This window comes from Oncorhynchus kisutch, linkage group LG12 (genome assembly GCF_002021735.2).
Source record: "Oncorhynchus kisutch isolate 150728-3 linkage group LG12, Okis_V2, whole genome shotgun sequence".
Taxonomy (NCBI): Eukaryota; Metazoa; Chordata; class Actinopteri; order Salmoniformes; family Salmonidae; genus Oncorhynchus; species Oncorhynchus kisutch.
This window is the reverse complement of record NC_034185.2, coordinates 11,087,508-11,115,428: the sequence shown is the minus strand read 5'-3', so window position 1 is coordinate 11,115,428 and position 27,921 is coordinate 11,087,508. Positions and strand designations below refer to the sequence as shown.

The following is a 27,921-nucleotide window of genomic DNA, read 5'->3' as shown; positions in this document are numbered from 1 at the left end:
TCCATTCAAACAATTTAATTTATTCCACATGTGATATACAGTACCAGTCAAAAGTTTGCAAACGCCTACTCATTCCAGGGCTTGTACTTACAGTGGCTTGTGAAAGTATTCACCCCCTCTTGGCATTTTTCCTATTTTGTTGCCTTACTACCTGGAATTAAAATAGATTTTTGGGGGGGTTTGTATCATTTGATTTACACAATATGCCTACCACTCTGAAAATGCAAAATATGTTTTATTGTGAAACAAACAAGAAATAAGACAAAAAAACAGAAAAATTTTGCGTGCATAACTGTTCACCCCCCCCCACCCCAAAGTCAATACTTTGGTAGAGCCACCAGTCTCTTGGGGTATGTCTCTATAAGCTTGGCACATCTAGCCACTGGGATTTTTGCCCATTCTTCAAGGCCAAACTGCTCCAGCTCCTTCAAGTTGGATGGGTTCCACTGGTATACAGAAATCTTTATGTCATACCACAAATTTTCTTTTGGATTGAGGTCTGGGCTTTGACTAAGCCATTCCAAGACGTTTAAATGTTTCCCCTTAAACCACTCAAGTGTTGCTTTAGCAGTATGCTTAGGGTCATTGTCCTGCTGTTAGGTGAACCTCTGTCCCAGTCTAAAATCTATGGAAGACTGAAACAGCTTTCCCTCAAGAATTTCCTCATATTTAGAGCCATCCATCATTCCTTCCATTCTGACCAGTTTCCCAGTCCTTGCCGATGAAAAACATCCCCACAGCATGATGCTGCCACCACCATTCATCACTGTCGAGATTGTGTTCTCTGAGTGATGATAGGTGGTTGGTTCGCCCCAGACATCGGGTTTTCCTTGATGGCCAAAAATATCAATTTTAGTCTCATCTGACCAGAGTATCTTCTTCAATGTTTGGGGAGTCTCCCAGCTGCCTTTCGGTGAACACCAAACGTGTTTGCAAATTTTTTCTTTAAGAAATTGCTTTTTTCTGGCCACTCTTCCGTAAAGCCCAGCTCTGTGGAATGTTCGGCTTAAAGTGGTCCTATGGACAGATACTCCAATTTCGGCTGTGGAGCTTTGCAGCTCCTTCAGGGTCATCTTGGGTCTCTTTTTTGCCTCTGATTTATGCCTTCCTTGCCTGGTCCGTGAGTTTTGGTGGGTGGCCCTCTCTTGGCAGGTTTGTTGTGGTGCCATATTCTTTCAATTATTTTATGATGGATTTATTGGTGCCCCGTGGGATGTTCAAAGTTTCTGATATTTCTTTATAACCCAACCCTAATCTGTACTTCTCTGACCTGTTTGGAGAGCTCCTTGGTCTTCATGGTGCCGCTTGCTTGGTGGTGCCCCTTGCTTAGTGGTGTTGCAGACCCTGGGGCCTTTCAGAACAGGTGAAAATATACTGAGATCATGTGATAGATCATGTGACACTTAAATAAAGTCCACCTGTGCAATCTAACTAATTATGTGACTTCTGAAGGTAATTGGTTGCACCAGGTCTTATTTAGGGGCTTCAAATCAAAGGGGGTCAATACACATGCACGCACCACTTTTCTGTTGTTGTTTTTTAAAAATATTTTGTTGTTGAAACAAGTAATTTTTTTCATTCCACTTCACCAATTTGGACTATTTTGTGTATGTCCATTACATGAAATCCAAATAAAAATCCATTTAAATTACAGGTTGGAATGCAAAAAAAATATCAAGGGGGTGAATACTTTTGCAAGGCCCTGTATTTGTACTATTTTCTACATTATCGAATAATAGTGAAGACATCAAAACTATGAAATAACACATATGCAATCATGTAGTAACCAAAAATATGTTAAACAAATCAACATATTTTACATTTTAAATTCTTCAAAGTAGCCCCCTATTGCCTTGATGACAGCTTTGCACACTCTTGGCATTCCATCAACCAGATTCATGAGGAATGCTTTTCTAACAGTCTTGAAGGAGTTCCCACATTTGCTGAGCACATCAATTTATGAAGCATTGGAAAGCAGCATAATCACAAATAAAAAAAGTATTGGACCAATGCATTTCAAATCAAACGTTATTTGTCACATGCTTTATAAATGTCATGACCCATTCCCTTTAAGGTGAAACACCATTTTCTTAAACCATTTTAAATACAACATCTTTTAAGAAAAGCAAAGGACATCTTTATAATCTGGTTAGATGATAAGATAACAACCAACATAACCAAAAAAAGGACATCAGACTGTTAAATAGCCATCACTAGCCGGCTACCATCTGGCTACTTAACCCTGGACCTAAGAGGCTACTTACTGCCCTACAGACTGCGAATCAATAGTCACTTTAATAATGTTTACATGCTTTACTCATCTCATATATATATATATATATATATATATATATATATATATATATATATACTGTATTCTATTCTACTGTATTTTAGTCTTCACTACACCTGCAATAACATCTGCTAAATATGTGTGTGACCAATACATTTGATTTGATAACAGAGACCAGTTAGTTGTAATCTGGATATATGACGTCTTCTCAACCAGAAAAACAGTTTACAACAAGAAAATAACACAATTAAGATGGCATGTGCCAAAATTTGCCTGCTGGAACCTTGGAAAAGAATGGTGGGTTGGTATTGGAGGAGGTGACTGAAGGACGGTTCACTTCCAGGCTCTCTTTGATGCTGCGGACATCAGCAGTGGATAGGTTGGCTTTGAGGGAAAGCAGAGCCGAAATATGTCTCCAACTGAGAAAGGTGGAAGAGCAAAAAATAAAAGTTCATCAACAAAGTTCAAAACTGTCATTTTTTGTCCATTATATTAATCAACTGGGCTCCGAAGTGGCACAGCGGTCTAAGGCACTGGATGTCAGTGCTAGAGACGTCACTACAGACCCTGGTTTGTTTCCAGGCTGTATCATAACCGGCCGTGATTGGGAGTCCCATAGGGCGGTGCACAATTAGCCCAGCATCGTCCGGGTTTGGTCTGGGGTAGGCCTTCATTGTAAATAAAAATTTGTTCTTAACTGATTTGCCTAGTTAAATAAAGGTTAAATATAATACAAAATGTATAATGTTGCATCAACATGTTTTGACTATGCCAGTTTTACAATCCAAATTAAAATAAACAGTTCCAAATGTCTACATTAAGTCATGCTAAGCTTGAGAGAAAAGCCAGTGTCACGGCTTTCTTCTGTTGAAGGAGAGGTGGACCAAAACGCAGCGTGGTTATTTTTGATACATCTTTAATAAAGATGAAAATAGACCAATCTACAAAAACAAGAAACATGAAAAACCAAAAACAGCCTTATCTGGTGTAACAAACACAAAGACAGGAACAATCACCCACAAAACCCAACACAAAACAGGCTACCTAAATATGGCTCCCAATCAGAGACAATGACGAACACCTGCCTCTGATTGAGAACCATATCAGGCCCAAACACAGAAACAGACAAACAAGACATCCAACATAGAATGCCCACTCAGATCACACCCTGACCAAACCAAACATAGAACATACAAAGCAAACTATGGTCAGGGTGTATAAACAGAATGTACCAAATTTACAGTATAAACAGAAGGACATTTTCGTTTAAAAAAAAGGAGCAGAATGTGGTAGAAAAAGTAGCAAGGCTACTGGACTAGCCCACTAGCAGAGGTAATATTACTGTTGACTGTAGTAGGACAGTACTACAGCAGTAGTAGTAACGGTAGCAATAGTAACCGTACCATCAGTGGCAGTAGTTGTGTTAGTACTACAGCAGTAGTAGTAACGGTAGCAATGGTAACGGTACCATCAGTGGCAGTAGTTGTGTTAGTACTACAGCAGTAGTAGTAACGGTAGCAATAGTAACGGTACCATCAGTGGCAGTAGTTGTGTTAGTACTACAGCAGTAGTAGTAACGGTAGCAATAGTAACGGTACCATCAGTGGCAGTAGTTGTGTTAGTACTACAGCAGTAGTAGTAACGGTAGCAATAGTAACAGTACCATCAGTGGCAGTAGTTGTGTTAGTACTACAGCAGTAGTAGTAACGGTAGCAATAGTAACGGTACCATCAGTGGCAGTAGTTGTGTTAGTACTACAGCAGTAGTAGTAACGGTAGCAATAGTAACGGTACCATCAGTGGCAGTAGTTGTGTTAGTACTACAGCAGTAGTAGTAACGGTAGCAATAGTAACGGTACCATCAGTGGCAGTAGTTGTGTTAGTACTACAGCAGTAGTAGTAACGGTAGCAATAGTAACAGTACCATCAGTGGCAGTAGTTGTGTTAGTACTACAGCAGTAGTAGTAACGGTAGCAATAGTAACCGTACCATCAGTGGCAGCAGTTGTGTTAGTACTACAGCAGTAGTAGTAACGGTAGCAATAGTAACCGTACCATCAGTGGCAGCAGTTGTGTTAGTACTACAGCAGTAGTAGTAACGGTAGCAATAGTAACGGTACCATCAGTGGCAGTAGTTGTGTTAGTTCAGTAATAGTGATAGAGGAAGAAGTAATACAAATAGCAAAGCACTATAGCAGCTGTTGTAGCAACATTTAGTAATAGTACTGCTTGGGTGTGTCTGGCATCTCTGCCTCTATGCACTATTACAAAAGAAGGTGCTATCTAGAGCCTAAAATGGTTCTTCAGCTGTCCCCATAGGATAACCCTTTTTGGTTCCAGGTAGAACCCTTTTTGGTTCCATGTAGAAACATTTTGGTTCCATGTGGAACCATTTTGGTTCTACCTGGAACCAAAAAGGGGTAGAATAGTCTCAAACGGCACCCTATTCTCTACATCGTGCACTAATGTTGCACTATAATGGGAATAGGGTGCCATTTGGGATGCTCTAGCCCTGGCCTGTTGGGGATAGCAGGGATCGCTGGCCGGTTCTAGACATCAGACAGGAGTCATATTACACCCCTTCTCTGTGTATCTCCCTCCCTCCCACCCACCCGCCCTCCCTCCCTCCCTCCCTCCCTCCATCTCTGTACTAGTACATGACAGAAGAGATGCCTCATATTGTGTAGTCAGCCAGACACCTGAGATCCGCAGTGAAGGCCCTTGTTACCTAGGTTACCGCCCGGTGATACCTGACTTGCCCAGAGTTACCTCACTGCAACAACCCCCCCCCCCAATAGGGTTTCATTTTAAGATATTGTGAGAGGATTAGAGGGAAGATAAGGAGATAATTGAATTCAAGGGACTCAAAATAACTAAGGATCAGCTATGGCTTGTATTTATAAATCAGCAAGGCATTCATTGTCAAATAGAAATCAAAAAGCCTTTGTTTCAATTTGGCTTATATTCACAATTATAAAGGTGTGGCTCAGCTACCAGGGAGTCATTATCTGTCTTCTATTTCAATTCTCTGTCTTCTATTTCCATTCTCTGTCTTCTATTTCCATTCTCTGTCTTCTATTTCCATTCTCTGTCTTCTATTTCCATTCTCTGTCTTCTATTTCCATTCTGTCTTCTATTTCCATTCTGTCTTCTATTTCCATTCTGTCTTCTATTTCCCTTCTCTGCCTTCTATTTCCATTTTCTGTCTTCTACTTTTATTCTCTGTGTTCTTATTTCATTCTGTGTTCTATTTTCATTCTCTGTGTTCTAGTTTCATTCTATTTTCATTCTCTGTGTTCTAGTTTCATTCTATGTTCATTCTCTGTGTTCTATTTAAATCCTATGTGTTCTTTTGAGTGTGAACAACATCATGCAAGGACGAGTTTAGACAAAGAAAGTGCAAGCAGAGATGTTGAGATCAAATGTGTCCCAAACAGCTGTTCAGCAGGATTAAGGCCAAGTTGATCTTTGACCACACAACTTTTATAATGGCGTCGCTGCTTATGTGAAATATGAAAGATATACAGGCAGACATGCCTTTTACACCTGGCCAACCCCACATTTAATCTGAGGACCCATTTTATGTTAGTCCTGCGTCATGTGACTGAGGTACTGTGAAAGTAGTACCAGGTTATGTCACTGGGATACTGTAAATGTAGTACTAGGTTAAGTGATTATGTGAATGTACTGTAGGCAAACTCTCCATCTATGTCGTTAGCCTTGTGTGGAGGATCTGTCTGTCTGTCTGTCTGTCTCACCTAAGGTCTGGGAAGTCCCTAGCCAGGGTGACGATCTCCAGCTGGATGCTTCCTGGGTCCTGCAGTCTGACCACCTCCGCCATTTTAGGGAGGACCTCACTCAGCCAGCTTATTTTGGACCCCTGTGGACAGTGGATAGGTCAAATCATGCATACTTTCATGTACAGTATTTAATGTTTTCCATTTACTGTGTTAGGGCTACTTTACTCTATCGAGATGTTTACATTCACTTTAAATAAAGTTGGATTTAATTTGATACTAATATCTATTGAGTGTCTAAATAAATAGAAGTTTAGGGGAATCAGACCACAGCTGCAGTTTATGATACATGGGCTCGGCCTGGAGTCTGCCAAGTCATAACATGACCCAGGTGGTGGTGGTTTTCAACATCTTTCCATGATTGGCTACAGAAAAGGCTCTCATGCATTCCAGTGGGCTTAGTCTAACTTGGGAGAACAACTTAACAACCAAAAGAACACTATGTATAAAGTACCAGTCAAAGGTTTGGACACACCTACTCATTCAAAGGTTGACAAACCCTGGAATGAGTAGGTGTATCCAAACTCTTGACTGGTATTGTACATCTCTAGCTTAAATTGACATTTTGATGTGGATTTTTTTGATTATGTTACTCGAAGGGGGTTAATTTGTTGTTTAAATTCTTTATTTCTTTGTTATTCTTTATACATCATAAACATTTGAAATAAAACAATTCTTAGGATAAATGTTTTGCAGTGTGTGTTTTGAGTTGGTTTTGTGTGTATAATGCTATTACTTTCATGTGTTTGTGTACACACACGCTCAAGCTATATTAACTGCAATATGAGGTGTGTGTGTGTGTGTGCGTCTTCAGTGCTTACTGCTTCAGTAAAGTAGGTACTCAGTTTGCTGCTGTCTTCAGCCAGTAACTTGGCTGCTGCCTCCTGCTGCTCCTTGTCCTTCAGCCTCATCTTCCTCTTCATCATCCTCTTCACATACTCCACCATCATCTCCATGTGCAGCCGGCCCAGCAGCTCCTACACACACACATACACACAAATATCACTGTGTGTGTGTGTGTGTGTGTTTGTGTGTACACGTGTCTTTGTTTTCACACATCTGTTGGTGTGTGTGTGAGTGTAAACTTACCTCCACACAGATGGGTTTGAGGTCTGTGAATTGCTGCATGTGTCTGTCCAGTGTCCCCAGAACTTCATCCAGTACCATATGACCCCCAGTAAACCAGGCCTGCGTCCACAGCCTATGGTACTGCACCTGAGGAGACAGGAAGTCATGCAGAGGTCAATATCTGACCTTGAAGAAGTGGACACCAGTGGGTCAGAACATGGTCGGTGACCCGGATGCGAAAACGTTGCAGTTGTACTGCCATAACAACTTCATAGTTCAAGTTAAAATCAATTCCCTCTCTATTCCACTAATTTATAAATAATTATAATTAAAAAAATGTGTTTTATTACTAATATGCATCAACTGTTTCATCACAACTGCAAAAGTAAAAACATTATGGAGAATAACATGGACAATCTGTAACCCACAAAGATGGTCCAAGGCCATGTGATTTGAGTGGTCACTTGAATGACCACATTGTACCATTGTAACCTACAGTCACACTGTGCACTTCAAACATTGTGACCTTGATAATGTTGGTTGGAAACCATTTAGGAGGGAATTCTCCTGAAGGCTTATATGTATTCTACTTCCTTCCTACCATTAGGTTAGATAAAAAGAACAAAGGTTCACAGAAAAAATAAAAATAAACCACCTCCAGCTCAATGCCTCGTCCCCTATGTGACCTACTTGTTGTGTGTATGTACGGACATGTACAGTGCATTCAGAAAGTATTCAGAGCCCATGACTTTTTCCACATTTTGTTACGTTACAGCCTTATTCTAAAATGGATTCAATCATTTTCCCCTCATCAATCTACACACAATTACCCATAATGACAAAGCAAAAACTGCTTTAAAAAAAATTGAAATATCACATTTACGTAAGTATTCAGGCCCTTTACTCAGCACTTTGTTGAAACACATTTGGCGATTACAGGCTCAAGCATTCTTGGGTATGATGCTACAAGCTTGGCACACCTGTATTTGGGGAGTTTCTCACATTTTTCTTTGCAGATCCTTTCAAGCGTCGCTGCAGAGATATTTTCAGGTCTTTCCAGAGATGTTCGATCGGGTTCAAGTCCGGGCTGTGGCTGGGACACTCAAGGACATTCAGAGAATTGTCCCGAAACCACTCCTGCATTGTCTTGGCTGTGTGCTTAGGGTCGTTGTCCTGTTGGCTCCTGAATCTTCACCCCAGTTTGAGGCCCTGAGCGCTCTGGAGCAGGTTTTCATCAAGGAGCTCAATGTACTTTGCACCGTTCATCTTTCCCTCGATCCTGACTAGTCTCCCAGTCCCTGCCACTGGAAAAACATCCCCACAACATGTTGCTGCCACCACCATGCTTCAGCGTAGGGATGGTGCCAGGTTTCCTCCAGACGTGACGCTTGGCATTCAGGCCAAAGAGCTCAATCTTGGTTTCATCAGACCAGAGAATCTTGTTTAGTCTTTAGGTGAAAATGTTGAGTCTTTAGGTGCCTTTTGGCAACTCCAAGAGGGCTGCCTTTTGCCTTTTACTGAGGAGTGGCTACCGTCTGGCCACTACCATAAATGCCTGATTGGTGGAGTGCTGCAGAGATGGTTATCCTTCTGGAAGATTCTCCCATATCCACAGAGGAACTCTGGAGCTCTGTCAGAGTGACCATTCTGACTTTGGTCATCTCCCTGACCAATGCCCTTCTCCCCCGATTGCTCAGTTTGGCCAGGCAGCCAGCTCTAGGAATATTCTTTGTGGTTCTAAACTTCTTCCATTTAAGAATTATGGAGGCCAATGTGTTCTTGGGGACCTTCAATGCTGCAGAAATGTACTGGTACCCTTCCCCAGATCTGTGCCTTGACACAATCCTGTCTCAGAGCTCTACAGATAATTCCTTGGACCTCGTGGCTTGGTTTTTGGATTGTCAACTCATGTAGTTGTAGACATTTGTGTGCCTTCCCAAATGATGTCCAATCAATTTAATTTACCACAGGTGGACTCCAATCAAGTTGTTGAAACATCTCAAGGATGATCAATGAAAACAGGATGCACCTGAGCTCAATCTCGAGTCTCAGAGCAAAGGTTCTGAAAACGTATGTCAATAAGGTATTTCTGTTTTTACAAGTTTGCACACATTTCTAAAAACCTCTTTTCACTTTTTCACAAAGGGGAATTGTGTGTAGATTGATGAGGGAAAATGTAATTGAATCAATTTTAGAATAAGGCTGTAACGTAACAAAATGTAGAAAATGACAAGAGCTCTGGATACTTTCACATTTCACTGTACCTGTAACTGATAGATACATTTAAAAACATGAACATGTAGTGTGTGCATTTAAATTGTAAAGTATTTAGTCTACAATGTATTTTTCATCATATGTCGGACCCCAGTAATACTAGCTGTCGACGTTGGCGTCGGTTAATAGGGACCCTAATGAGTCAAAATCAAACCAATCAAAGGTAGTGGAAACATTCCAGTGATCAGACTCGAAATACCTGTTTTGTTGTTTTCCTCTTCTGAAACAGAAAACTAGCTGTTATAAAGGCAAATTCTATTTTCTTCCATTTGATTTCAATGTTGTTGTTTTTTTGGCAAGCTGTTGGTATTATAATATGTCCTTTAAAAAATATATGTATAAAGTAAATCTGTGCTACAATTCTGCACATTCAATAACACCTCATTTAAACGCAACTTTATGTTAAAACCAGTTAAAGCGAGGCGTCCCTCTCAATGAGGACATCTAGTGGAAGACATAGAAAGTGTCTCCAGATCCATAGCTGGTTGGGAAGGGTGGGGGCGATGACGTCAAAGTTGCCCCAAGTTTCAGGCTCCCAAAAAATAGTTTGGGAGATTGCCTGCCCTGTGAGTTCTGCTATACTTACAGACAAAATTCAAACGGGTTTAGAAGCTTTAGAGTGTTTTCTATCCAATAATAATTATTATATGCATATATCAGCAATTTTGGACAGATTTTTGTTCAGTTTACTATGGGCACGCAATTCATCCAAAGGGGGCAGTATTCTGCCTAGCCCTAACAAGGCATATGACATACTTCTTCTTATTCTAAAATAAATTCATAAAGAAAAACCCTAATCAATCTACACACAATACCCCACAATGACAAAATGAAAATGAAAACATTTTTGCAAATGTATAAAAAATTTAAAACTGAAATACCTTATTTACATAAGTATTGAGACCTTTTGCTAGGAGATTCGAAATTGAGCTCAGTTGCATCGTGTTCCCATTGATCATGCTTGAGATGTATCTACAATTTGATTGGATGGCGCCGACAGATATGGCAGCTCTGCTTCTAGCTTTTTTTTTGTGTGATATTTATTACATTATTAGCCCTGAATTGTTTTTGTGTTGCAGCCGTACCCTCCAGGGCAATTTAACTTATTCCAGAGGCAGCTCCGAAACACCAACGGCAGAGAAAAGGTAGTCAGTCAGACTCAGGAAGTGTGCACACCATCCACCGCTTCCGAGTATATTACTCGCTAATGTTCAGTTTCTGGCTAATAAAGTAGATGAGCTCAGGGCGAGGATCTCCTTCCAGAGAGACATCAGGGATTGTAACATACTCTGTTTCACGGAGACATGGCTCTCTCACGGTATTCTATCCCCATCCATACAGCCAGCTGGGTTCTCAGTACATTGCGCAGACAGGAATAAAGAACTCTCAAGGAAGAAGATGTATGTTTCATGATTAACTACTCATGGTGTAAATGTGATAAAATACAGAAACTTAAGTCCTTTTCTTCACCCGACCTAGAATACCTCACAATCAAATGCCAACCGTATCAACTCCCAAGAGAATTCTCTTCTGTTATAGTCACAGCCGTGTATATTCCCCCCTCAAGCCGATACCATTACGGCCCTCAAAGAACAACACTGGACTTTATGCAAACTGGAAACCACACCCCGAGGTCACATTTATTGTCGCTGGGAATGATAACAAAGCAAATTTGAGGAAAACGCTACTGAAGTTCTACCAACACATTGACTGTAGTACTCGCTCTGAAAAAACATTGGACCACTGCTATTCAACTTTTGGAAATGCCTACAAGGCCTACAAATCTGATCACGACTCTATTTGGCTCCTCCCATCCTATAAGCAGAAAGTCAAATAGGAAGTACCCGTGAAGGTCAATTCAACGCTGGTCTGACCAATTGAAATCCATGCTTCAAAATTGTTTTGATCACACGGACTGGGATATGTTCCAGGTAGCCTCTGAGAATAACATCGATGAATACACGTATACGGTGAGTGAGTTCATCAGGAAGTGTATAGGAGCTGTTGTACCCACTGTGACTATTAAAATCTGCCCAAACCTGAAACCGTGGATAGATAGCAGCCTTCGTGCAAAACTGAAAGCGCAAACCACCGCATTTAACCATGGCAGGGTGACTGGGAATATGGCCGAAAACAAACAGTGTAGTTATTCCCTCCGTAAGGCAAACAAACAGGCAAAACACCAGAACAGAGACAAAGTGGTCGCAATTCAACGGCTCAGACTACAGACAATCACGGACTAAAAAGGGAAAACCAATCACATCGGGGACACTGATGTCTTGCTTCGGGACAAGCAAAACACCTTCCTCGCCTGCTTTGGGGACAACACAGTGCCACCGACACGACCCGCTACCAAGGACTGTGGGCTCTCCTTCTCCGTGGCCGACGTGAATAAGACATTTGAGCATGTTAACCCTCGCAAGGCTGCCAGCCCAGACGGTATCCCAAGCCGCATCCTCCGAGCATGCGCAGACCACCTGGCTGGAGTGTTTACAGTCTTTATTCAATCTCTTCCTATCCCAGTCTGCTGTCCCCACTTGTACCCAAGAAAGTCAAGGTAACTGAACTAAATGACTATTGCCCTGTAGCACTCACTTCTGTCATCAGGAAGTGCTTTGAGAGGCTAGTTAAAACCTCTCTGGGATAGGTGGGACGCAATCGTCAAATTCAATCGCCAAATTCAAATAAAATACTATAAAAATCAATCTTTCATTAAATCACACATGTAAGATACCAAATTAAAGCTACACTCATTGTGAATCCATCCAACATGTCAGATTTCAAAAAGGTTTTTCGGCGAAAGCATAAGATGCTATTATCTGATGATAGCAGAACGGTAAACAAAAAGAGTAGCATATTTCAACCCTGCAGGCACGACACAAAATGCAGAAATACAAATATAATTCATGCCTTACCTTTGACAAACTTATTTTTTTGGCACTCCAATATGTCCCATAAACATCACAAATGGTCCTTTGTTCGTTTAATTCCGTCAATATATATCCAAAATGTCCATTTATTTGCCGCGTTTGATACAGAAAAACACAGCTTCCAACTTTTTGCAACGTCACTACAAAATATCTAAAAAATAACCTATAAACTTTGCCAAAACCTTTCAAACTACTTTTGTAATACAACTTTAGGTATTTTTTAAACGTTAATAATCGATCAAATTGAAGACGCGATGATCTGTGTTCAATACAAAAAGAAAACAAACTGACGCTACTTTTCTGGTCATGCGCCTCTCTCATTGTACATTGGAGTATTTCTAGACTATTATGCTTGGTGTCTCTGCTGTCACATGTAGCCTACCCTGAGCTCCTCATGTATGGGGCCGGTGAAGTATCCGTAGCCACAGTCTCTCAGGTCTGCCAATGTGGACATACAGCTTGTCCTGATCTCTTCTGGGATTGACTCCTCTCTTCTCACTATGAAGTCTCTGTAAAGGAGGATCCAATGTCATTACATCAATGTTGGATTTATGAAGTCAAATAAGAGCTTGGGAGGATTGGAGGGATAGAATGACAATGGCAGTTCAAAGGTACTTTCAATCATCGAGCTGACAAAATCTGTTATTCTGCCCCTGAGCAAGGCAGAACTGTTCCCCCGGGTGCCAATGACGTGGATTTTGATTAAGGCAGCCCCTCGCAGCTCTCTGATTCAGAGGGGTTGGGTTAAATGCGGAAGACACATTTTCAGTTGAATGCATTCAGTTACAACTGACCTTTCCCTTTCCTGGAGTGTCTAAAAGTAGCTAGATAAGTAGAACAAATGATACAACTTCAGATTAAGAGACGGCATGCATATAGATCAAGACTGTTTCATGAGATTGGGGATTAGTAGAAACAAAAAGCATTTATAAAATGCTTATTTAGTGCTTATGAATGCTTTATGTAAGGATTATACATGTGCTATGAAGCTCGTGTGTAGCTAGCTACCCTTCAAATACCAAGCAAATTAACACAGAAAATGTGATTTTATGAAACAAATGACTTGGTGAAATGAACAACAGTTTTTGGCCTACCTGAATTGTTCAATGTTAACCAAGTTAGCTTTCACGACTGCCTGAGTGTTCTCCCGTCTTGTCTTCACAAATTCTTCAAGAGATCTCTTAGAGCTGCAAATATACATTGTACAAAATGTCATCATGTTTCTCCAGGTTCTTTTTCATTATGTCAGTAAAATTTTGAATAGTAACACTGCAGTTCATATTCCTCATTTATGCAACGGGTGGGTCTAATCCTGAATGCTGATTGGTTAAAACTGCATTCAAGCCGGTGTCTATTCCACAAGTTACCACCGGCGAAATCTATGACGTTAAAATTCCTATTTACTCTGTTCCATCTGACTGTGCAATCCACTGTCTCATCAGCCCAGCTAAGCAACTATAAAAAGGAAACATTATGTCACATTTCTTTTAGACTAACATTTCGTTTTCAACAGCAGAGATTTGTATAAACCTTGCTGTCTGTCTCGCTGACATGTGCAATATTGTTTCAATATTCAAATTCGATCTTCAGCTGTCCCATAGTAATGAACGAGTCAGAACGAGACAGACAGGCAGGCAACGTTTCATAGCCAGTCGAAAATCATGTCAATTGAAAAAAAGGTCAAATGAAACGAAGTGCAGCTAGTTTGCTGTCTTTCCAGCTTCAGTTTGAAGTGATTGTGTTACTGTAGCTGTGTTGTTGGCTAGCTCCTCTGAACAACAGTGATTGTGTTACTGTAGCTGTGTTGTTGGCTAGCTCCTCTGAACAACAGTGATTGTGTTAGCTGTGTTGTTGGCTAGCTCCTCTGAACAACAGTGATTGTGTTACTGTAGCTGTGTTGTTTGCTAGCTCCTCTGAACAACAGTGATTGTGTTAGCTGTGTTGTTGGCTAGCTCCTCTGAACAACAGTGATTGTGTTACTGTAGCTGTGTTGTTGGCTAGCTCCTCTGAACAACAGTGATTGTGTTAGCTGTGTTGTTGGCTAGCTCCTCTGAACAACAGTGATTGTGTTAGCTGTGTTGTTGGCTAGCTCCTCTGAACAACAGTGATTGTGTTAGCTGTGTTGTTGGCTAGCTCCTCTGAACAACTGTGTCCTGACAAGTGAACACATTTTCCATACCAGGTGAAATCGCGCCTCATTAGCTCATTGCTATGGATGTATCCAAATAAATGTCACTAGAAAACAGCTTAAACAAATGCAAATATAGATACTTTGCTGTTATTCTGGCTTTTTGATGTGCCTGTAAGTTAGCCGTAGTTGACTAGCTAGCAAGCAAGGGATAAGAACGTTGCCAGCCAGTATGGCAGTGGAAAATTTAGAATGAGCAACTGGGTCGCGTCCATAGATACAGAACAAAAAGACTGAGCAACTGGGTCGCGTCCATAGATACAGAACAAAAAGACTGAACAACTGGGTCTCTGGCAACCAAACCGATAGAATGAACAACTGGCCAGCTTGGGTAGCAACCCTAGATTTGTTTTGGGACTATATCTTGTGGAAGGATGAAATAGTATGAATAAATTATTAAAAATAAAGTTATTTGAATATGTTGGTAACCCGTTGTATAAAAGTGATAATGCCTTCGAAGCCGACATCTCAGGCCTAACAACACCCTTGTCAATATACCCTCCAAACACTGGATTCTCATATGGAACGCCGTTTGGGTCTTTGCGTGTCAAAAACAATACACGTCAAATAACACAATCTATTATAGAATGTTGTGTGTGCTGAACTTTCACGTGCAAGCCAAGCTCCACCACTACGATCAGTAGCACTGTCAAAGCTGTACAAAAAATAAGTCTGCAAACAAGCACACAGAGTGACATACCTGCCAAGTACGATGAGTTTACAATACCGTGTTGGTAATAAGGCATTATTTTTTCAACCGAATGGGGAAAACGTCTGTGTGAGCATTTGAAATACTATCAGGATCAAATTGATCAGGATCAAACTGATTTTGCTAATATCTTTGATACAGACGTTATTAGCAACTTCAGTGGTAGCTAGCTTGACTGGTACAATGAATGTGGCTCAATTCAGTGGTTTCAGAGTCCCGCAATAAGAGCTACGATGCTAATGTTCTCTGGATGTCACTGAGTAGTCTGATACCCCATGTCATTGATCCACAATGCACCGGTAAGGCTGTACAGTGAAATAAGTATGCCCCCAATGCAATTCTAAAGTATAATACATCCAGTGTGATTTCAACAGATTTGTCAAATTAACAAATTATTGTATTTTTTTGAATTCATATAACAACATTAAAACCTTGTTTAGCATGGTTTATTCAATTATGGAATAATTCTACTATCTGTATTCATTTGCATCACTGTCAATGACAGACTAGCGAACTGCTAATTCCACTATTGTGGCTAATCCTTATTGTGGCTAGCTTCATATCGGTGGGTCCGACCACCATTGATCAAATAATATATAAAATATATATTTTGCAACAGCTAATGGGGATCCTAATAAAATACCAAAATTATAAATTAGGGGTATTTTAGATGATGAAACCTACCGGCGCCGACAGAGATGGCCGCCTCGCTTCGCGTTCCTAGGAAACTATGCAGTTTTTTGTTTTTTTTACGTGTTATTTCTTACATTGGTACCCCAGGTCATCTTAAGTTTCATTACATACAGTCGAGAAGAACTACTGAACATAAGAGCAGCGTCAACTCACCATCAGTACGACCAAGAATATGATTTTCGCAAAGCGGATCCTGCGTTCTGCCTTTCACCCAGGACAACGGAATGGATCCCAGCCGGCGACCCCAAAAAACGACTTTGAAAAAGGGGAAAACGAAGCGGTCTTCTGGTCAGACTCCGGAGACGGGCACATCGTGCACCACTCCCTAGCATTCTCCTCGCCAATGTCCAGTCTCTTGACAACAAGGTTGATGAAATCCGAGCAAGGGTAGCATTCCAGAGGGACATCAGAGACTGTAACGTTCTTTGCTTCACGGAAACATGGCTCACTGGAGAGACGCTATCGGAGACGGTGCAGCCAGCTGGTTTCTCCACGCATCGCGCCGACAGAAACAAACATCTTTCTGGTAAGAAGAGGGGCGGGGGCGTATGCTTTATGGTTAACGTGACGTGGTGTGGCCACAACAACATACAGGAACTCAAGTCCTTCTGTTCACCTGATTTACTATTCCTCACAATCGAATGTAGACCGCATTATCTACCAAGGGAATTCTCTTCGATTATAATCACAGCCGTATATATTCCCCCCCAAGCAGACACATCGATGTCTCTGAACGAACTTTATTTGACTCTTTGCAAACTGGAATCCATATATCCGGAGGCTGCATTCATTGTAGCTGGGGATTTTAACAAGGCTAATCTGAAAACAAGACTCCCTAAATTTTATCAGCATATCGATTGCGCAACCAGGGCTGGAAAAACCTTGGATCATTGCTATTCCAACTTCCGCGACGCATATAAGGTCCTGCCCCGACCTCCTTTCGGAAAAGCTGACCACGACTCTATTTTGTTGATCCCTGCCTACAGACAGAAACTAAAACAAGAAGCTCCCGCGCTGAGGTCTGTTCAACGCTGGTCCGACCAATCTGATACCACACTCCAAGACTGCTTCCATCACGTGGACTGGGATATGTTCCGTATTGCGTCAGACGACAACATTGACGAATACGCTGATTCGGTGTGCAAGTTCATTAGAACGTGCGTTGAAGATGTCGTTCCCATAGCAACGATTAAAACATTCCCAAACCAGAAACCGTGGATTGATGGCAGCATTCGCGTGAAACTGAAAGCGCGAACCACTGCTTTTAATCAGGGCAAGGTGACTGGAAACATGACCGAATACAAACAGTGTAACTATTCCCTCCGCAAGGCAATCAAACAAGCTAAGCGTCAGTATAGAGACAAAGTAGAATCTCAATTCAACGGCTCAGACACAAGAGGTATGTGGCAGGGTCTACAGTCAATCACGGATTACAAAAAGAAAACCAGCACCGTCACGGACCAGGATGTCTTGCTCCCAGGCAGACTAAATAACTTTTTTGCCTGCTTTGAGGACAATACAGTGCCACTGACACTGCCCGCAACTAAAACATGCGGACTCTCCTTCACTGCAGCCGACGTGAGGAAAACATTTAAACGTGTCAACCCTCGCGAGGCTGCAGGCCCAGACGGCATCCCCAGCCGCACCCTCAGAGCATGCGCAGACCAGCTGGCTGGTGTGTTTACAGACATATTCAATCAATCCCTATCCGAGTCTGCTGTGCCCACAAGCTTCAAGAGGGCCACCATTGTTCCTGTTCCCAAGAAAGCTAAGGTAACTGAGCTAAACGACTACCGCCCCGTAGCACTCACATCCGTCATCATGAAGTGCTTTGAGAGACTAGTCAAGGACAATATCACCACCACCCTACCTGACACCCTAGACCCACTCCAATTTGCTTACCGCCCAAATAGGTCCACAGACGATGCAATCTCAACCACACTGCACACTGCACACTGCCCTAACCCATCTGGACAAGAGGAATACCTATGTGAGAATGCTGTTCATCGACTACAGCTCGGCATTTAACACCATAGTGCCCTCCAAGCTCGTCATCAAGCTTGAGACCCTGGGTCTTGACCCTGCCCTGTGCAACTGGGTACTGGACTTCCTGACGGGCCGCCCCCAGGTGGTGAGGGTAGGCAACAACATCTCCACCCCGCTGATCCTCAACACTGGGGCCCCACAAGGGTGCGTTCTGAGCCCTCTCCTGTACTCCCTGTTCACCCATAACTGCGTGGCGACGCACGCCTCCAACTCAATCATCAAGTTTGCGGACGACACAACAGTGGTAGGCTTGATTACCAACAACGACGAGACGGCCTACAGGGAGGAGGTGAGGGCCCCCGGAGTGTGGTGTCAGGAAAATAACCTCACACTCAACGTCAACAAAACTAAGGAGATGATTGTGGACTTCAGGAAACAGCAGAGGGAACACCCCCCTATCCACATCGATGGAACAGTAGTGGAGAGGGTAGTAAGTTTTAAGTTCCTCGGCGTACACATCACAGACAAACTGAATAGGTCCACCCACACAGACAGCATTGTGAAGAAGGCGCAGCAGCGCCTCTTCAACCTCAGGAGGCTGAAGAAATTCGGCTTGTCACCAAAAGCACTCACAAACTTCTACAGATGCACAATCGAGAGCATCCTGTCGGGCTGTATCACCGCCTGGTACGGCAACTGCTCCGCCCACAACCGTAAGGCTCTCCAGAGGGTAGTGAGGTCTGCACAACGCATCACCGGGGGCAAACTACCTGCCCTCCAGGACACCTACACCACCCGATGTCACAGGAAGGCCATAAAGATCATCAAGGACAACAACCACCCGAGCCACTGCCTGTTCACCCCACTATCATCCAGAAGGCGAGGTCAGTACAGGTGCATCAAAGCTGGGACCGAGAGACTGAAAAACAGCTTCTATCTCAAGGCCATCAGACTGTTAAACAGCCACCACTAACATTGAGTGGCTGCTGCCAACACACTGACTCAACTCCAGCCACTTTAATAATGGGAATTGATGGGAAATGATGTAAAATATATCACTAGCCACTTTAAACAATGCTACCTAATATAATGTTTACATACCCTTCATTATTCATCTCATATGTATATGTATATACTGTACTCTATATCATCTACTGCATCCTTATGTAATACATGTATCACTAGCCACTTTAACTATGCCACTTTGTTTACATACTCATCTCATATGTATATACTGCACTCAATACCATCTACTGTATCTTGCCTATGCCGCTCTGTACCATCACTCATTCATATATCTTTATGTACATATTCTTTATCCCCTTACACTTGTGTCTATAAGGTAGTAGTTTTGGAATTGTTAGCTAGATTACTTGTTGGTTATTACTGCATTGTCGGAACTAGAAGCACAAGCATTTCGCTACACTCGCACTAGAATCTGCTAACCATGTGTATGTGACAAATTTGATTGGATTTGATTTGAATTAGACAGTTAGTCTGCTAACTACAGCTACTGAAACAGATTATGTAGTTTTGCTATGTTTTTGGGGAAGAACTTTGTTGGTATCCATCAGCTAGCTGCTCTATTTATGACCAGCACTGTCCAGAGTTTGGGGAAGTGTGTCTGCGCTCGTGCAGCAGTGGCGGGTGTGCGAGACAAAACTATACCAGGTGAATCGTTATGACATATGAAATACGAGTGATAGTGTAATCAATGTGTAATAACTACGTAAAGAAATGTATGAACATGTTAAATTATTATGTGATGTGCAGTCATATTCAGGTCCTGATTGGTCAACAAACTTATTTGACACGTCAAATACTGTTATTTGACGTGTATCTTTTTTGACATGCAAAGACCCAAAACGGCGTTCCATATTCTCTGACATTATCACTTAATTGTAGCATACTAAACAAGGTCAAAGTCAGTCTGAAACAAGACAGTGTAGATAGAACACCAATGTTGAATTATCAACTTTTCCCAGGAAAAAGGCAGTGTACAATTATGCAATTTGTCTGTGTGGCTGTGAATATACTATGTATACTACCTCATCAAGAAGCTGTCCAGCTGACAAAGGATTCTTTGGGCTTTAGCCTCACTGCCCAGAATAGTCCTGGCCTCTCTCATGGCCCCATCAACAGCCTAGTAAACAGAACAACATACAGTATTAGCACATAAAACCTGACCCTGTACAGTCAACATAGCTTAGAGCAGGGATGGGATTAATTCCATGTCAACTCAATTCAGTGTAGAAACGTATGAAATTCAGTGCATTTATTAAATATTTCTGATTTATGGTGCTCATTGTTTTGAGGTCTGAAAATATCAGACAAACTTTGGTTTTGGAGGGTAATGTCAGTTTAAATAGAATTATGTCAAGGTTGACATGTTAATATGAAGCTTATATAAAACCATGCGGGAGAAAAAGCTACATATCTGTAGTATGAAAACGAAGAAGAACATGTTCAGGTCAAAGAAAGAGTAGGGCTGAACACAGAAAAGTACTAGAAGAAGTAGTAGTAATCTAATAGGTTTCAACCTGTATGATGTCAATGGCCAGAGGACAGAAGCAGTACCCATCAATGAGTTCTGGACTCTTTCCACTGAGCCAACCCTCCTCCTCCTTACTGAGAGCCTTGGAGAACCAGGTCCTGACTTTACTCTGAAATCGACATAGCACAGATCATCACAATTCTGTAAGTTTGACACTATGGTTCTGAAAGACATTCCATGCAACATTATAAAATAATACATTATTTTCAATTCTAAAGCACTCTGAAAGTAGCCTGGTCCCAGATATGTTTGTGCTATCGTGCCAAGCCCTGTAGTCATTAACACACCATAGCAGTTGGCAAGACAGCACAAATAGATCTGGGACCAGGCTACTCTGAAAGGATGGTCTAGAAGTATACACATGAATTTAGCCTGTTCATTAGATTTAGCTGTTTCTGGCATCCTGTTTACCTCTTTTTGTAGTAGATACTGCTCCTCCAATGTTGTGAGATCCATCTCAGATAAAAGAGTTCCCAAAGACTCCATGTTGATGTGCCCCTCAAGGTCTTTGTGTTTTAAGATGTCACTGAAACAGATATAAACATGTTGTAAATGACATCAAGTCATTGATAGAAACCAACCACCACGAGACATCTCAGAAACACTCAAAGACTGTACAAGGCAGGACGATAATGTAGGCAACCTTGAGCAATCAGCTATGCCAAATATGCAGAATTTTAGTTTGCAGAATTTTTTTTTTAAAGGGTGAACTAGCCTTTTTTTCAGGATGTTCAGGATTTTAATTTAAATGTTCCCTCACCCTGAAAATAGTGAGCATCTTAGCATCTGCCACAAACTGTAGTGGCTTCCCACTGGGCACAGACGTTAGTTCAACATCTGGTTTTGATTTACATTTGGTTGAGTTGTCAACTACCGTCAATTCAATGTGAAATCAACCAAAAATGTCACTCTGTCATTGGATTTTGTATACATTTGGGTGAAAACAAAATTCCATTAAGTTGAAGACTTTTTGGAAATCCAAATAGTTTTCCACGTTGATTCAACCAGTGTTTGCCCAGTGGGATGGTTCCAGCCACTACAAACTTCAGCTAACTTTAGCCACTGCTAGCTAACAATCATTGGAAATGATAGGCGAAAGCGTTCAATTTTCTAAATGTAATGGCCCAATCAACTCAAATCAACTACATATGCAGTTTGACATCACTTAAATGTGATTTGGACATTTTAAAAAGAAAATTGCCCCTATCACTTCCACTGATTGTTAACAAGCCCTTCAAGAATCCAGGGCAACTGCCCTCCCATTTCCCACTTACTTTGGATAGTAATTGTTCACCCAGCAGAGGAGGTAGTTACAGTCATCCACATCGAGCCCAGAGCGGGCCAGTTCTGTTAACCTTGCTGAGAACTTCTGATGGTAAAGTCTCACATACAAGTTGCACACGTCAAAGTCTGGGGGGTAGCAGTCCCTTATGTCCCTGGCCACCCTGAGAACGTCCTCCTTCAGACACTTGCCCATCCTACATACCTCCCTTTTCATGGACGTTGACAGGTTGTCCACACTGCTAACGCTAATATTGTCCTCCTCCACTGTCGCATTCCTCATTTGAGAATCCACAATTTTTTCAAGCAGGTTGTCGTGGGTGTGCCGGCACTGGTGTGGCCGCCACACGGGGGCCTCGCTGCTGCCCTCGGGCCGCCCTTCCCATTGCTGGTCCTTCTCTTCCAGCAGCCTTATGGTTTCCACCGCACTCCGAAGTATCTCTAGGTGTTCTCCTGAGGGTGTGGAACTAAAGGTGGTGTGAACTGCCATCCATAAGTGGAGCAGCAGGGTTTCATAATCTTTTTGGAGCGTGTCTTTATCGTCCTCGTTGCAAACCTGAACCAACCCCTCTATCGTCATGGTTTCTTGGCCAAAGAGCTGATCCTCTCGCAAAAGCAACTGCTGGCAAGCCTCCACTAAGCGATTTTCCTTCAGGTTCTCCATAAAGTCCAAAACCACCTCTGAAAAGAAACAAGTAGAATTCAGGTGAATGGTTACTACAAATCACAGACCACGAAGTACAGTAATTGAATAGTTATTTTAGTGCAGTCTGTACGTGACAATGAACGGTGACATAAATATATTGTGGCAATCATTTCTCATGGTGAAGGAAAATATAATATGACTGATTTCTTTCATTTAGAGTTCCCCTTTAAGGATGATAAATCTGGCAAATCAATATATTGAGGTAGTAGGCTAGTACTTCATACAGTCTACATCATAGCGCATGTATCGTATCCGGCTAAAGTTTGAACACACCTACTCATTCAAGGGTTTTTCTTTATTTTTACTATTTTCAACATTGTAGAATAGTGAAGACATCAAAACTATGAAATAACACATATGTAATCATGTAGTTACCAAAAATTTTACAATTGTTCAGCAAATCAAAATATATTTAAGATTTTTCAAAGTAGCCACCCTTTGCCTTGATGACAGCTTTGCACACTCTTGGCATTCTCTCAACCAGCTTTATAAGGAATGCCTTTCCAACAGTCTTGAAGGAGTTCTCACATATGCTGAGCACGTGTTGACTGCCTTTCCTTCACTCTGCGTTCCAACTCATCCCAAACCATCTCAGTTGGGTTGAGGTCGGGTGATTGTGTAGGCCAGGTCATCTGATGCAGCACTCCATCACTTTCCTTCTTGGTCAATTAGCCCTTACACAGCCTGAAGGTGTGTTAGGTCATTATCCTGTTGAAAAAGAAATGATAGTCCCACTAAGCGCAAACCAGATGGGATGGCGTATCGCTGCAGAATGCTTTTGTAGTGTGCCTTGAATTCTTAATAAATCACTGACAGCAAAGCACCCCCACACGTCACACTTCCTCCTCCGTGCTTCACGGTGGGAACCACACATACAGAGGTCATCTGTTCACCTACACTGTGTCTCACAAAGACGTGCTGGTTGGAAACAAAAATCTAAAATTTGGACTCATCAGACCAAAGGAAACATTTCCACCAGTCTAATGTCCATTGCTCTTGTTTCTTGGCCCAGTCTCGTCTTGTTATTGATGTCCTTTAGTAGTGGTTTCTTTACAGTAATTTGACCATGGAAGCTCTAATGAACTTATCCACTGCAGGAGAGTAACTTTGGGTCTTCCATTCCTGTGGAGGTCCTCATGAGAGCCAGTTTCATCATAGCGCTTGATGGTTTTTGTGACTGCATTCTTGACATTTTCCAGATTGACTGACCATCATGTCTTAAAGTAATGACTGTTGTTTCTCTTTGCTTATTTAAGCTGTTCTTGGCATAATATAGACTTGGTCTTTTACCAAATAGGGCTATTGTCACGCCCTGGTCTTAGTATTTTGTGTTTATTTATGTATTTGGTCAGGCCAGGGTGTGACATGGGGTTATTTTGTGTTGTGTTGTTGTATGGGGTTTTTTCATAGGTTTTGGGATTGTGGCTTAGTGGGGTTTTCTAGCAGAGTCTATGGCTGCCTGAGGCGGTTCTCAATCAGAGTCAGGTGATTCTCGTTGTCTCTGATTGGGAACCATATTTAGGTAGCCTGGGTTTCACTGTGTGTTTGGGGGTGTTTGGGGGTGGTTGGGGGTGGTTGGGGGTGGTTGTTCCTGTCTCTGTGTTAGTTGTCACCAGACAGACTGTATAGGTTTTCACATTTCCGTTTGTTGTTTTTGTATTGTTCGTTTCATCATTCATTAAAGATGTATCGAATTAACCACGCTGCATTTTGGTCCGACTCTCCTTCAACGGAAGAAAACCGTAACAGCTATCTTCTGTATACCACCCATATCTTGTCCCAACTGACTGTCTCAAACGCATTAAGATGATTGTGGACTTCAGGAAACAGCAGAGGGAGCACCCCCCTATCCACATCGACATTGACGGGACAGTAGTGGAGAGGGTAGTAAGTTTTAAGTTCCTCGGCGTACACATCACGGACAAACTGAATTGGTCCACCCACACAGACAGCGTTGTGAAGAAGGCGCAGCAGCGCCTCTTCAACCTCAGGAGGCTGAAGAAATTTGGCTTGTCACCAAACGCACTCACAAACTTCTACAGATGCACAATCGAGAGCATCCTGTCGGGCTGTATCACAGCCTGGTACGGCAACTGCTCCGCCCACAACCGTAAGGCTCTCCAGAGGGTAGTGAGGTGGCAAACTACCTGCCCCCCAGGACACCTACACCACCCAATGTCACAGGAAGGCCATAAAGATCATCAAGGACAACAACCACCTGAGCCACTGCCTGTTCACCCCGCTATCATCCAGAAGGCGAGGTCAGTACAGGTGCATCAAAGCTGGGACCGAGAGACTGAAAAACAGCTTCTATCTCAAGGCCATCAGACTGTTAAACAGCCACCACTAACATTGAGTGGCTGCTGCCAACACACTGACTCAACTCCAGCCACTTTAATAATGGAAATTGATGTAAAAAATGTGTCACTAGCCACTTTAAACTATGTCACTTAATATAATGTTTACATACCCTACATTACCCATCTCATATGTATATGTATATACTGTACTCTATATCATCTACTGCATCTTTATGTAATACATGTATCACTAGCCACTTTAAACTATGCCACTTTGTTTACATAACATACATTACTCATCTCATATGTATATACTGCACTCAATACCATCTACTGCATCTTCCCTATGCCGTTCTGTACCATCACTCATTCATATATCTTTATGTACATATTCTTTATCCCTTTACACTTGTGTGTATAAGGTAGTAGTTGTGGAATTGTTAGGTTAGATTACTCGTTGGTTATTACCGCATTGTCGGAACTAGAAGCACAATCATTTCGCTACACTCGCATTAACATCTGCTAACCATGTGTATGTGACCATTAACATCTGCTAACCATGTGTATGTGACCATTAACATCTGCTAACCATGTGTATGTGACCATTAACATCTGCTAACCATGTGTATGTGACCATTAACATCTGCTAACCATGTGTATGTGACCATTAACATCTGCTAACCATGTGTATGTGACCATTAACATCTGCTAACCATGTGTATGTGACCATTAACATCTGCTAACCATGTGTATGTGACCATTAACATCAGCTAACCATGTGTATGTGACCATTAACATCTGCTAACCATGTGTATGTGACCATTAACATCTGCTAACCATGTGTATGTGACCATTAACATCTGCTAACCATGTGTATGTGACCATTAACATCAGCTAACCATGTGTATGTGACCATTAACATCTGCTAACCATGTGTATGTGACCATTAACATCAGCTAACCATGTGTATGTGACCATTAACATCTGCTAACCATGTGTATGTGACCATTAACATCTGCTAACCATGTGTATGTGACCATTAACATCTGCTAACCATGTGTATGTGACCATTAACATCTGCTAACCATGTGTATGTGACCATTAACATCTGCTAACCATGTGTATGTGACCATTAACATCAGCTAACCATGTGTATGTGACCATTAACATCTGCTAACCATGTGTATGTGACCATTAACATCTGCTAACCATGTGTATGTGACCATTAACATCTGCTAACCATGTGTATGTGACCATTAACATCTGCTAACCATGTGTATGTGACCATTAACATCTGCTAACCATGTGTATGTGACCATTAACATCTGCTAACCAGGTGTATGTGACCATTAACATCTGCTAACCATGTGTATGTGACCATTAACATCTGCTAACCATGTGTATGTGACCATTAACATCTGCTAACCAGGTGTATGTGACCATTAACATCTGCTAACCATGTGTATGTGACCATTAACATCTGCTAACCATGTGTATGTGACCATTAACATCTGCTAACCATGTGTATGTGACCATTAACATCTGCTAACCATGTGTATGTGACAAATACATTTAGATGTTATTTATATTTTGATTTGTTTAACACTTTTTTGGTTACTACATGATTCCATATGTGTTATTACATAGTTTTGATGTCTTCACTATTATTATACAATGTAGAAAATAGTAAAAATGAAGAAAAACCCTTGAATAAGTAGGTGTGTCCAAAACATCCAAAACATTGATTAACCTTAAAGTAGGATATAGCCTATATAAATTATACACACATTCTAACACCAGAGAGAACGCCGAATACAACTTCTGACCACTTAATACTGTAGCTAAATATACCTGTTTGAGGTGGATTGCTCTCCACTATGGGTTTGGGGCTCCGTGGTCTTGGCACAAAGCCTAGTATTTGGGGCATCTTCAGTTTATGCCTAAACCTCCCATGTACTGTTTTGGCACTGCCCTCCATTACAGGTGATAGAACAGTCGCTTCCACCGGGTCGTGTCCGACCGCACCCATTTCCTCTGTGGAAAAAAATGTGACGTTATACAGTCGTATTTTCTCTTCATAAAACCTATCATGGCATTGCACAATTTTTTTTATAGCACTTATTATCAAACCACAGCTTACTTTTCATTGTGGCACGTGTAAAAATCAGGCAAACAAACTGGATACGATGTTATAGGCTACAATAGTGTGTTCGCGTTATAACATAGGCATAACTGAACCCACGGTTTCTATTAAAACTATTTCACCGCAGGCGCATTTTGCGCAAAATATCTTTGCTGTTCTCTCTCTTATAGCGGAAGTTGAGTGAAGCTTGCTTAGCCAAAACAAAACCACACAGGCAGACACATATTTTTTGTTATTTAATATTTAAAAACGTGCCCAAAAAGGTGCACAAAGACCAATAAAAATGTCCCTACCTTTCATGCTCTCAGAACATTCGGTACCTACTCGTAACCTAATAGTGACAGATAGACCTGTAGACTAGGCTTTGGTATAAACAATTGCTGGCCAGAGGGCGGAGACATTGGCGTAGATAGACTACATTTGACAGACGACTGCTATTCATCATCAATACTTTACAAAACTTAATGTATCATTAGGAAAACATACATTTGAATGTCATTCTTATGTTGACACTTGCAGATAAAATTTAAATCATTATTAAAACTAACAACATTGTTATTATTGTTCGGACTGTCCCTCCCACAAAAATTGCATCAAATATTGAAAAGACCACCTTTAATATTCCCCTCATCATTTCCCACTCCACTCTTCAATCTCATCTTCCAATGTGATGAAAGTTAACCTCTTACAAAATCACTGGACAAATGTAAAATGATCACATGCTGTTTATTGCAACCACTAAAAATGAAATCCTATTATTTAGAATGTGCTGTATATCGTAGTAGTAGTGGGCATCAACAAAAGGCTATTCATATCAATTAATACATTACAACCTTTGTATATTGTAGGCTATTTATATGTGTTATGCTATATGTATTTATCTTACCTTTAGTCTTCCTCGGTCTTCTGGGCAGTACGTGGAGAACAGAAAACTTCATTGTGAATAGCCGAATGAACAATGCTTGCAGCAGCTCTTCAATATCACACTCTACTCAAGACTG

The 27,921-nt window shown here is 41.6% G+C and overlaps 1 protein-coding gene across 3 annotated transcripts; it reads right to left on the bottom strand.

Annotated features, from left to right (window-relative positions):
• Nucleotides 1-27,921, bottom strand: tnfaip2a (tumor necrosis factor, alpha-induced protein 2a). Of its 3 annotated transcripts, none has more exons than XM_031836856.1 (12): nt 27,807-27,921; nt 26,629-26,811; nt 21,765-22,452; nt 20,902-21,016; nt 20,477-20,599; nt 19,985-20,079; nt 13,455-13,547; nt 12,743-12,869; nt 7,178-7,303; nt 6,910-7,065; nt 6,050-6,171; nt 1-2,712 (listed from the first exon to the last, which is right to left on the bottom strand). In XM_031836856.1, the coding sequence occupies exons 1-12, from the start codon at nt 27,856-27,858 to the stop codon at nt 2,541-2,543; spliced, it is 2,052 nt and encodes a 683-aa protein (XP_031692716.1). In that variant the 5' UTR covers nt 27,859-27,921; the 3' UTR covers nt 1-2,540. The 3 variants fall into 3 exon arrangements, with proteins under 3 accessions (XP_031692716.1, XP_031692717.1, XP_031692718.1); XM_031836857.1 differs by lacking the exon at nt 27,807-27,921 and adding an exon at nt 27,214-27,338 and having other exon boundaries at nt 2,015-2,712; XM_031836858.1 differs by lacking the exon at nt 27,807-27,921 and adding an exon at nt 26,918-27,041 and having other exon boundaries at nt 2,015-2,712.